This window comes from Pyrgilauda ruficollis, unplaced genomic scaffold (genome assembly GCF_017590135.1).
Source record: "Pyrgilauda ruficollis isolate IOZ18807 unplaced genomic scaffold, ASM1759013v1 scaffold67, whole genome shotgun sequence".
NCBI classification, from domain to species: Eukaryota; Metazoa; Chordata; class Aves; order Passeriformes; family Passeridae; genus Pyrgilauda; species Pyrgilauda ruficollis.
This window is the reverse complement of record NW_024528488.1, coordinates 1,220,347-1,232,442: the sequence shown is the minus strand read 5'-3', so window position 1 is coordinate 1,232,442 and position 12,096 is coordinate 1,220,347. Positions and strand designations below refer to the sequence as shown.

At 48.8% G+C, this 12,096-nt stretch overlaps 1 protein-coding gene across 1 annotated transcript in view; it reads right to left on the bottom strand.

Annotated features, from left to right (window-relative positions):
* ARHGEF9 (Cdc42 guanine nucleotide exchange factor 9) overlaps window positions 1–12,096 on the bottom strand; it is a 190,038-nt gene that overhangs the window by 150,008 nt on the left and 27,934 nt on the right. Inside the window, exons 3-4 of the mRNA XM_041484784.1 lie at window positions 8,504–8,651; window positions 5,743–5,852 (exon numbers count right to left, since the gene is read on the bottom strand). Coding sequence (XP_041340718.1) covers window positions 5,743–5,852; window positions 8,504–8,651 — 258 coding nt within the window. The remainder of the gene's footprint in view (window positions 1–5,742; window positions 5,853–8,503; window positions 8,652–12,096) is intronic.

The following is a 12,096-nucleotide window of genomic DNA, read 5'->3' as shown; positions in this document are numbered from 1 at the left end:
TCCTCACAGGAGCAGGATGCTGCTCCTGCCTCTCCAGGATCCCAAGGGAATTGCCCTGGGCCATGTCAGGCCGGTGATGCAGTGAAGCACCCAGAGCTCATCTCAGAGTCCAGGGAGCCACACACAACCACTCCCCACCATCTCCTGGTGGCCTTCTGGGTGTATCCACCCACCTTGTGGCTCCAGCAGCACTTCTGGCATGCATCTCAAACCTGATGCATCTCAGAATCCAATCTCAGCAGCTACAGAAGACATTTTGGAGTTCTGACCTGTGCTTTTGCCTGTCCTTCCCAAATTTAGCTCCTTTTCAGCTAAACACTGGTGACACCACGGTGGCCTGGAATCACAAGCACAGCCAGGGCTTAGGAAGCACTACAAAAGCATTTGTTCCAATATTTACCCTGGGATTTTTCATGCTACACCTACCACAGCCATTTGTTTATTGGGAACACAGTGCACTGGGGAAGGGCAAACCACAGAGTCTATACTGGTGCCAAGCAAAATGTCATTAAGGTTTTAGCAATGCAACACAAATTGAGTTTACATTAAAGCTTCTTTTGTATAAACCATATCCCAGAGTGAAACACGGTGACAGAGCTGAGTAATGAGTTGGAGCAGAGCAATCAAGGTGGAACTACTGAGCAATAGGAAAAAGGAGCCATTCCAAAGTGCTATTTAAAGTTAGGCTGAGAGCTCCATTTGAAGTATAGAAGTGATTATGTACAGTCACCACTGCACACAGTTAATGCCATGTAGGATGCAGTACCTACCACCTGCAGCTGCACAGAGACACCCCGAGGTTCAATGGCACTATAAAAACCATCACGAACTGGAAGCTGAGATTCTTCTTAATATAGACTTAGACACAACTGCTGAAGGGCTGAGGAGTCTGGAGCTTCAAATCTCTCTTGAGCTGCCCAGCACATAAACCCACAACTCAAAGGTGGCCATTTATCATTTCAAACCTCTTCCTGCAAGGTTCAGAGTCACTGAAGCCCTGTTTGTCCCCAGGAGTGCAGGGGAACACCTGGGTTGTGGCACTGCTGGAGCAACACCCAAGTCACCAGGGGTTATGCACAAAACCACGGCATTCTGAATGTTTTTCTAAATACCCAGAGCATGGTAAGGTTGGAAATAGCACTCATTTCTAGTTTCAGGCTTCCTAATGTGTGCTTTGCAGTGCTCCTCATGCCAGTCCCAGGGGAGGGAGCCCGGAGCAGGCCCGTTCATGCGAGAGGGATGCAGATGGGCTCAGCGCTGACCTGCAGCTCACACTCAGCTCTGCCTGCCCGGCCCAGCTCCCACACCCAGCAGGTCAGACACAGCTCAGGTGCTGAAAAGGCTGAAGTGCTGCAGCCAGGGGTGCAGGGAGCCTGCCTGGGCACTCCTCATGCAGACAGATGGGGCTGGATCAGAGCACTGCAATATTCTGCAGCTCAATCCCTTTTTCCACCTCGAATGAGCAAGCCAATTTTGATTTATTTGAGCAACAGCACACCGAGTTTTTCAGAACTCGCAAAAAACATTTCTAAATGGCTAAATATATTTAAAAAAAACCCCAACTCCATAAAGACTTCAGAGCACTGCTAAGTAGAGCAACAGAATAGGTTTATCAAGATATAAAATACATGGCTCAGATATACCTTGCCAGCAGAAATACTCAATGTTTAAGATGAGGGAAGAGAGATTCAATGAGGATTTGTTTTCCTGGCAGCCCTCCATACATGCACATAAACCTCTTGTAGCACCACACTGATATTTAAACTAATTAGCACCAGGAAAGCCTCAGGACTGTGCTTTTCTCCCAGCCTGTTTCCAGGGACACAGGGGCTCCAAAATCTGGCTGTGATCACATCCCACTCATGTCCCAGGACGCTACAGCCCAGGAGCCCCAGCACAACCCCCTTCCTGCCCAAGTGCACAGGAACACAGGGCAGGACACTTGGCAAAGGGAAAAAAAATCCCCCCTCTGCCCAAACTGCCCACTCAGCACTATGTGAGAGGATAAAAATAGCAGGCAGGAGAGCTGGCCCTGAATACCAAGCAGCATTCTCACCCAAATCAACTTCCCCTTCACTCTGTTCTCCTGCAGGCTGCACGTTGCCTGAATTTCCTATTCCTCACAAACACAGCCAGTGGGGATTTAGCTCTGGGGAGCTGCAGACTGGCACATCCACCATCATCGCTCTGGCAACCCCCCACTAGGCTCTGGAAAGAGCTCCTGACTTCCACAGGAGAAAGGACAGGCTGGGGGGTGGGTTTTGTGAATATTCAACACCTCTGCACAGCAGGCCTGCCTATTATTAGTATAGGGGATGTCAAAGAAGCTCCTCTCATGCAAAGTTTCCAGTCTAGCTAATTAACAGTGGCTTCCTCCAGCATATAAATTTGGGCTCTAGTCCCTTGTACACAAGCACACAGGGCAGGAAGGGAGGGAAGGAGCAGAGGACAGGAATGGCTGCAGTCATCTCTAAAGGATGGAAATTAAAGACAGAGAGAATTAACACACATTGAGAGGAGGTTTCCCATTTCAGGAAGGCCTGAATCTCCCTTCTTTTAAAAAAAGATTGGATGTGACACTCAGTGCCATGGTTTGGTTGAGATGTTGGGGCATGGGTTGGACTTGATGTTAAAGGTCTTTTCCAACCTGGTAGTTCTGTGATTCCTCCTGGAGCACATCCCCAGAGCATCTGTCTGGAAAAGGCTGAGATGATTTTGACTGGGCAGCTAATAAGAAGCAAGAAGTTCCCTCACAAGGGGCAGCAGAGGCCAGTGATTTGGGTCAGGGTGCGACTGTCACCCTCTGCTTCTGACATCCAGACATCAGACATCTCCCAGCATCGCTCTGGGGCTGCAGAAAGGAGCTCACTGCTCCCCCTGCTCCGAGGATCAGCCACATCCCAGCTGGCAGGACCTGCCTGAGGGTAAATCAGAGGCAGGAGAGATGCTGAGGGTCCTGTCAGGGCAGCCTTTCAGGGCACTCTGTAATCTCTGCTGCAACAAAGCCTGCAATTCAGGGCACCTTGAGGTCTCCTGCAAGTTGGTCCTGATTGTGCCAAACTGCTCCCATAAAAGCAAAGGCTCTAAGTGACCTAAGTGCTAAACCAAAATGCTCTGCACATGAACTGCTTCAACAGAGTTTTCTCCAGGCTGAAGAGTGTACTCTGGAAAAAAATTAAAGACTGAAATCTTTTAGAAGTCTGACCTTATTTATTTTTACTTGATTCTTAAATTAGGAAATAAATAAATAAAATATTGTATGGCTCCATATGTATCACCCTCCAGTGCTTCAGTTTCTTATTCCCACCTTCAAAGTGGAACAACAAACTTACCTACTCCATAAAAAACTTCTTCAGCTTGTGCCCAGATTTCAGATACTCTTTCTTGGAAAGATAAATCTCTCCTTTCTGCATTGCTCTGCCACCTCACTGGTGTCAGCTGTCAATGAAAGCACCTGACAACAGACACCCAGGCCCACAAATCTCACCCCAAATGTACACAACTTGCCAGAGCAGAAACATCTTTCTGGCCAAGAGGTGATGTGCAGCCCTGTAGATCTTCACTGAGCTTGGGGCAGAGGTGACAGATGAGTTTTGCAGCACTGCTGTTGTGAACCACATTTCTGTATCCAGCTCCTGCAGCACTTGCACAGCACCTCTGATTTATAAACCAAAGGTTTCAGAGCTGCCTGCTTGCCACGATTTAAAAACCAGCTGAACAGACCTCCCCAAACCCAATTCTCTGCCTCAGGGGGCCACAGGTCTTTGGCATGGCCATGTCTGAGTCAAACAGCACCCACAGATCTCTGGGGTCATGAGCAGCTCACTTCCCTTTCCAGCTGCACATCCTTCCCAGCTATCAGCACAGGAGAAGCACTTTCTTAGCTAACCTTTCCCAAACTTCAGCAGATGTTCGTTTGCTGAGGTTTCCATTTTTCACAGCTTCTCTAAGGGTCTCTGACGTAATCTGGGCTCTGTTTGCAATCTGAAACAGGCCTGGCTTTAGGATGCTCAGGACACAGATAATTCAGGAGCAATGTTGTGTCAAAACAGCACCTTGGCTTCCAGAAGGGCCTCCAGGACAGCTACGAAAGCTGCAAAGGCTCCTCTTAAAGGATTAATAAAGTGGTTAACTAAGGTGTAATAAAGTGATTAATTAAGGACCAAATCCATTCATGCACTGGTCAGTAGCAGACCCTGAACAGGGACCCAGCTCATGGATAACACACCTGAGACACACCAAGGCAGGGCTTGCACACTGCACAACAGGATATTTCACTGCTCTGCTGCTCTGCAGTCACTGCCTTTATCCTGGCCCCAAGGACAAACAGCTTTATTGGATAGGGATCATTTCATCTTCCAGGAAAACTTTGTTCAAAGCTTCAGATGTTCAGCTTGTCTGAAACCAGAACAGCTTTCCTGAGTTGAAAGAAGCAGTTCATGTCTCGCCAGCGAGGCAGGACCCAAAGGGAAGGAAGAGAAAAAGAAGAGCTGAACTCCTTGTCTATCTCTCCTCTGCCTTTGTACCTCAGCCCATAAAAACTCAGCAAAGAAAACAGAAGTGATGCAAGATGGAATTCCAGAAAGTCACAAGGGACCAAAAATCCAGCAGTCTATCCCTGCACGGGTTCCCTGGAAAGCAACACCCAACACAAGGAGGAGGGAGAACTCAGCATCACTCACTGCCAACTTACTGTGATGGAAAAGCACACACAGAGGCCAGGGACCCCCTGGAAATCACATTCAGGAAGGCAGCTCATCAAATATCAAAGAGGAAAGGAATACAAGAAAGGTCTGGTAAGGAAGGACAGCAGTGGGGTGGGAAAGAGCCACAGAGACACAAGAGAAGGTCAGTTCCCCTCTCCACTCCAGCAGGGAAATTCCTGGCTCCCAGACCATCCTTTGCTCCTGTGCCCTAGAGGAACAACAAGAGCTAAACCTCTTCTGCCATACTCAGTAGAAAACTCTGGCTGCATCACACTGCAGGCTGGGAAATCTGTTGGGTTTGGGACAATCCGGATCTGTTGGGTACCACTGAAACCAGACTCATGAGCACTGCAAGTCCCAAAAAATGACCATGAAAGAACCGAAACCTCCAGACTTCAAACACAGGGCACAGCAAAAAAAAAATCAACCCACCACCCAAGCAAGGAAACATATCAAATTATACCATTTTTGCCATATTTTCTGAATTCTTCCCAGAGGAAAACACAAACATCCCCATGCCCACAACAGCTTTTACTTCCCCCACTAGAAGCATCATTCACAAAAAAAGAACCAAGTGGATTGTGCCTGTATTTGCAAAACACTTTGGAAAAGAAGCAGTGACATGAATTTATCACTGAGATGGTGCCGGGAGCAGCACCAAACCCAAAGGACACAGGGCTAAAAAAGGAAGGAGAAAAAATAAACCCATCAAAACCACAGAGCAGATCTGAAGGCAATGGGAAACGTCACAGTTCCCTCCACCTGCAAGGAGCACTCAGCCACAGGCACAGGAGGCCCAGTGACAGAACAACAGCCTCTGCTACACATTGAAGGGACACTGATTCGGGGAAAAGACAATGCACATGAGCTTTTATTGCTACAAAATAATACCAAACCAAAACCATCCCCATCTGTAGCTGAAGGACCCAGGGATTGAGGAAGCTGTTAGTAAGGCATATTGTTATAAACACAAAGCCCAATGCAGGCAAATCCCAGCCCTGAAGCAGGCAGGGGCACGTTCCACACAGCTCCTTACCCGACCGATCTGCAGCTTCTCAGCTCCAGGCTTGAAGAGGTTCCACCGACGGCCACCGTTCCTGCAGTTCCCGCGCACCTTCAGGGTCTTTGAAGCCTGCTCATTCTCAGCTGCCAGGAGAAAATCCACGGGAACAAAAAAATAAAAAGGAATGACAAAAGATAAATGCTGTGCTTTAGCTCAGGCTGGGGGCGGAGGCTGTTCTTTTAAATGAAAGAAACAAAATTGTTTGCAAGAGACTCATTCAACCTCTCCTTTAGAAAAAGAGAGCACAGAGTCTATTTAGGTGCTTTATTCAGTGCTCTTGGGATGCAAGAGAAATAGTGCAGCTTGGATACTACAAAAAGGCAGAGCCAGGAGCCACATCCCAGTGTGGGGTCAGGATGCTCTGCCAGGAGCTCCAGGAGCAGGAGACCCTCATCAGCCTGCAGCAGTGTGCCCAGGGCAGCAGCTCCCTGGGTCCCAACTGCTCCAGCAGCAGCACCTGCAGCAATCCCAGCTGCACACTCACCGTGGTCCATAGGTGACTGGACCTTGGACCTTTCCAGGCCTTGGAAAAGAAACAGCTCCTCCAATTTACACACAAACCAGAAATGGGTAAGGCCATAAAAGCTGGTTTTTTAAGGAAACTGGGCTGGTTCTCACCCTCAGCATTTCAGACCAAGCCCTCAGAGACGCAGTTCTGCTCTAGCTTTGAGTGATACCACTCACACCAGACCCCAGCCTGGCCTTGCAGATGGCACTACCCAGGCACACAGCAGCTTGTGAAAGAGAGGCAAATGAGCTCTACTTTTCCAGTCAACAGAAATTTTCAGCTCCACATCTTAACTCTCCCTTTTTGGGGTGAAGCTGCCATTATGTATGAGACCAGAGTTTTCCCTCCCACATTTGGCAAGCTTAAATTTTAATCCCTTCTTCCGTCAGGCTCTTCACATCCCCTGGGCTGGAGGGAAGGAAACAGAGCTGAGCACCACTGGTGCCCCCAGAGCAGCTGCTAGCACAGGTACATGTGATCCAGGCAGTGCACATATGTGGTACATACATCCCCACAGGTGCTTCCACCACCTGGAGCTCCTCACCCCAGTCATGGAGCAAAGATTGCAGAAAAAAGCCACGTTCTGGAATTCTTCCCTAAAAGATGCACAACGCTCAATTCCTATCTCCTGACGTACCTCTCACCAGGCAGAGGTTTCAGACTGTGTCAGTCGTGAGGGGTTTGAGACCAGACTAAATGGTTCCATGCTTTGGGAGAGAGGAGACCCCCAAACCAAACAGGTGGGGGCTCTGCCTGCCCAGGCCAGAGCGCAGCAGGGCTGGGATGCAGCAGCAGGGCTGGGATGCAGCTGCAGGCTGGCTGGGCAGCCATCCCGGTTTTCTTCCAGCGTTGTTGGGAGAGAGATTGCACTGAGACCTATTTCCTCAATGCTGATGCAGGCAGCCTGCTGCTATTTTTAGCAGCCCACGTTTCACTTTGGAGACTCTTGGAGAGCCAGGCTGCAGCACGGGGCTGGTTCCAGCAGGAGGAGGCAATGGATGGAGCAGCATGCAAACAGGGAATGCTCACTCTGAGGGGCTGTGTGACCCCCTGTGCTGGGAACCACTGCAACCCAGCAGCAGAGCCATCAATTAACAGCACAGGCAGCTAATTGGCCTTATTCTCCCCAGCTCTTCTGAAGCCTGATGTGCTGCCACCATCCATCAGCCGCCCGGATCCCCGGAGTGCTCCCGAGCGATGCCAGCACAACCTGGCAGCGCTTCCGTGCTCGCCCATCGCTAAATCACAGGACCCTTCGTGCCAGCAGTGGCCCTTCAGGAAATCATTTCCTTTCTCTCATTATCAATCTTTTTAATTAGGAGGTTCATAAAATGATGTCATCTATTCAGCCATCAGCCAATTTACCTGCCAGCATGAGACCCTGCCAGCAAATACACTCCACAGTGCTCTCTCTGGTGTCACTGTGAGCAGGACAAATGCAGAGAGGTCATCCCAGTCTTTGGCTCATGAGACTCCTTCCTTCATCATGAAAAGTACCCAAGCACAAGAGGAAAACACCCTTCACTTCTTGTGTTTCCAAACAAACACCAGACTTGAGTTGTGATCTCAGTATCCATCATCACTCACCACCTCCAAACAGTGAGTACTCAGTGAGTACTCACCACAGAGGATTCTTAGAGGACAGAAATTCAAGAGAAAACCACCAAACATAAACTCACACAGCAGTTGCTGAACGGCTTTTACACCTCATGTGCCTACCACTGTTCATCCTCTTATAAACAGATTATGGGGACTGTGTTCAGAGACATCAGAGAGAGAAAACAGCCTTATTTCATAAACACACTGTACACAAGAAGATCCTATTAGCCAGCAAGAAACTCCTCAGCATGCGGCTCTCAGAGCTCCCTCACCTGGCATCAGGGATGTAACCAACACAGATGCAAACCACATTCCTGACTCTTCCATCCCTGCTGCCCTTGGCCGGCTCTGCAGCATGGGTGACACCCAAAAAGCAAAGCTGGGAGAGGCACTCACCATGGCTCTGCAGCATGGGTGACACCAAAAAAGCAAAGCTGGCAGAGAAGAGGCACTCTCCACAGCTCTGGAGCATGGGTGACACCAAAAAGTAAAGGTGGCAGAGAAGAGGCACTCACCATGGCTCTGCACCATGGGTGACACCAAAAAAGCAAAGCTGGCAGAGAAGAGGCACTCACCACGGCTCTGGGTGACACCAAAAAACAAAGGTGGCAGGGAAGAGGCACTCACCACGTCTGCGGAGCAGGTGCTGCATGCGCCCTCCCAGCTGGTCCAGCCCCATGGGGGTGCTCTGCGAGAGCGGCTCCGAGCGGCAGCGCTCCACCAGCGCCTTGAAGGGCTCTGCCTGGGGGGACGGCTGCGCACGGTGAGACGTCGGCTGCCAAGGGAAGGGGCACAGAAGGATTTCACCAACAGCACTCAATCTCAGGCAAAGCAAGCGCAGGACATACAATAATACACAGAATGACCACAGCACAGCTCGCTGCAGTCTGCACCCAGTGCATTTCTGACTGCAAGGTCAGGACCTGCTGGCCTTGGTGTGTAGCCCCCAGTGCCCCCACTGCGGGGAGCTCAGACCTTGTACAGCTTTGAGCCCAACACTTCCAGTAGCACTGAGTGTTCCAGGAACTTCTGGGAGTGATCCTGATGGAGATCCCCTTGCTGCTCTGCATTTTGGGAGTGAGGCTGCTCTCCCATTCCCAAGCCCCAGCAGGAGCAGACACAGGGAAGGGATTAGCTGGTGCTGAGGACCCCGTACCAGCGAGGGCTGGCGGCTTCCAAGGAACAGCAAAGAGCAGCCAAACAGGTTGGCAGCTCACTGCTAACCAGACATGTCCTTGCATCTATAGCCTACAAAATATTTACTTGAACAGAACAGTTGCAATTGATTGAAGCACCCATAAAATGTCCAAATACCTCAGTTACACCTTAATGTTTGGTAACACTAATCCAAAGAATTGGCATTTACAGCTAAGTGGAGGAAAATGTTGGTGTTTTCCTCACTCCAACTTTTATTATTCTATTCCAGGAGGAAAAGTTCCTGAAAATTACAACTGTATCATGACATTTTGCAGAATGGAATGTTCTTTTTAAAAACATCACAATTCAAACTCCTATTTTTCATTTCATTCTCTGTGACATGTGACACCATGGAAGTCTTGTGTATAATCTTAGAGTCAAGAAATCAGAAGAAAAATCATTTGACAAAGGTCAAGGGCAGCAAACAGGAGGTGTTCCTCTCTAGGAGGTTTCTAGGCTCAATCACAGATGTGCATCTGTCACACTTCCAGGAGCCTGATAATAACTGGGTGCCTGGGATCATTTGGTGGATCCATCCTCAAGACTCCAGCAGCTCATTTTCACTCATGTGCTGTTATTTTCATTTACAGATGAAGAACAAAGCAGACAGGCTGTAATTACCCCAGAAGAAAGCTGTGGATGAATTAAGGCTCCATCTCCCAGCACCAGCATCATAGCCAGTGAGCCAGTACACTTCTCTTGGCTGGAAAGCAGCTGGGAGGAGGTAAAAGCCAAAGAAAACCTTCCATCCAGGGAATTTTCAACACAGAGTCTCTTTAGCATAAGGCCAGCAATGCCCAAAGGTGCTCCTTCCCATCCCTACTCTGATGCCCTGGTTTAACTTTTGAGCCTGGGAATGGGATAAAGGAGAGGCACACCATGTGTTTAAAGAAAGCATGTGGAAATCTGAATTATCCATGTGTTTGTTCCATGGCTGGTTCTATATACATGCAAAGCCTATCAGCTTTGCAAACTCAACCTGCCTTTCCCTGACAATGTTAAAAATACGTTTCCCAAAAAACCCTACCCCACTATAGATAGCACTAAATATAGGCTTTAATTCAAGATTTTGCTAGCACCTCCTGGTTATTATGAATACAAGAATCTGCACAGCTTGCAGATAGGCTTTAGAGGTTTTGTCTCTAAAAATAAAATGATTGTCAGACACAACCATATTAAAAGCCATAAATACCCAAAATCTTCATTCTGCAAGTAAATTGCAACTTGCTGCAGATAGGAATACAGCACTCTTTTGGCAACAGCAGGATTTAGAAAGTGAAGTGCTATTTCTCAATCTGGAAGGACTATAAAGTCTTTTGTTATAGCAGGCTAAGACACAACCCAGGAGCTGAATAACCAGGAGATGAAGAAAGTTCTGAAGACCAACTCTCCCAGATACTACTTCCTGGTCAGTGTCATTCAGCAGTGGGAGGAAAGGGAAAAATCCCCTCAGCAATTCCATCTCTGCAGCGGCTCCCACAATAAACTAATCTCAAGCTAAATGTTACTATGGGCATCACCTGCAATTTCTCCTCAAACACAGATAGAAAAGGGAACTTTGCTGGATCTTCCTCTTGTGAAAAGGCACTTGGAGCTTCACTAAAGCCAAACCCCAAAGCTGTGGGAGGATCTGAGCTCTGCCCCAGCTATCAGGCAGCAGATCTGCAAACCCACCCCCTGGCATGCGCACACTCAGGCAAATCAGCAATCCTGCGCTTCCAGTCGGACCCACCGCAGCGAGAGGCTCCCGCTTTCCCACACGGAGCAGCTATGGCACAGGAACCCCAACAACCTCCTAAGGCCCTGACAGCACCCATATCCATGTGGGCCACTCGGAGCAGCAGCACACTCTGCACCAGGAACAGCCTTTGTGCCACTGGGACAGTTTGGATCCGAGGCCAAACTCAGAGGAACAACCTCAACACCTGCTCCAGGGAAACATCTGCAGTGATGCAGGAGTTTGAGCACACGGCCCCTTACAGAGCCCTGAAACCAAACCCAGCATCCCATCAGCCTGGCACCTCATCCTATGGGACACACAGCTTTTGCCAAGGCTGACAAGCCCATAGAAATCTCATTTTCACACTTCTGGCAATCCTAATTCCCCCAGAAACGGCCTCACAAACCCAACTGGGGGCTGGTGCACAACAGCCAGAAGCAAGCTGCAGCCTGCAAACCCTTTGGAGATAAAATTCTGAATCCCAAGGAAATTATTTGACTTTCTGGTCCATCCAAATAACTTCTTATTTCCCAAGCAAGCCAGCAGAGGGCACAGAAAGACTGCGGTGAAAGCCTCTGCTCTGCCACTGCGAGGGTGACACGAGCCCAGAGGCTCCAAGATGCTCCTGGTCATGGCCCTGGGACAAGCAGGGACCTCACCCTATGGCAGACCTCTCTGCCAGAAATAAACCCGACACTTGTTTCTATGTCCTAAAAACTCCAAACTGATACCTGAAATATGAATTCAGATGCCTATTTTGCAACCTTTCCTCATGTCACTCCAAAGGAGGTATCAAATCACCCACAAACCCTGTCCATGGACACACCAGCCAGTCTGGAACCCTGATGGAAGGCTGGAATTGCAAAATACATGGTATCGAATCTGCTTTCCATCTAAACATCATCTCAAGCTATTGGAAATGCTCAAAGACAACTCCTGGGGCTATGCCTGACTTCCTGCAGCAGCAGTTTCCCTGCTGGGATGCTGTGGCGTTTTTAGAGGTTGAAGGAGGATAATTCACTTCAGCAGAGTCATGGAAAACGGAAACTCTGTCCAAAAACTAGTGAAACCTCCATGTCATCTTTTACTCCATGTCTCATGTCTCAGAATAAGGATGGCACTGTGACTCCAGAGCTGCAGCAGTGTGAATGGAGTAATGCATTTCCCACTGACAATTTGTTTTGACCTTTACTGTTCTTTCAATTCTTCAAAACATTTTATCTCCACTGTTTCACAAGTTCCCAGAACACATGAGAATTTGGAATGGGATCTGAAAGCAACTATCAGGGATGTGCTTTTCTAC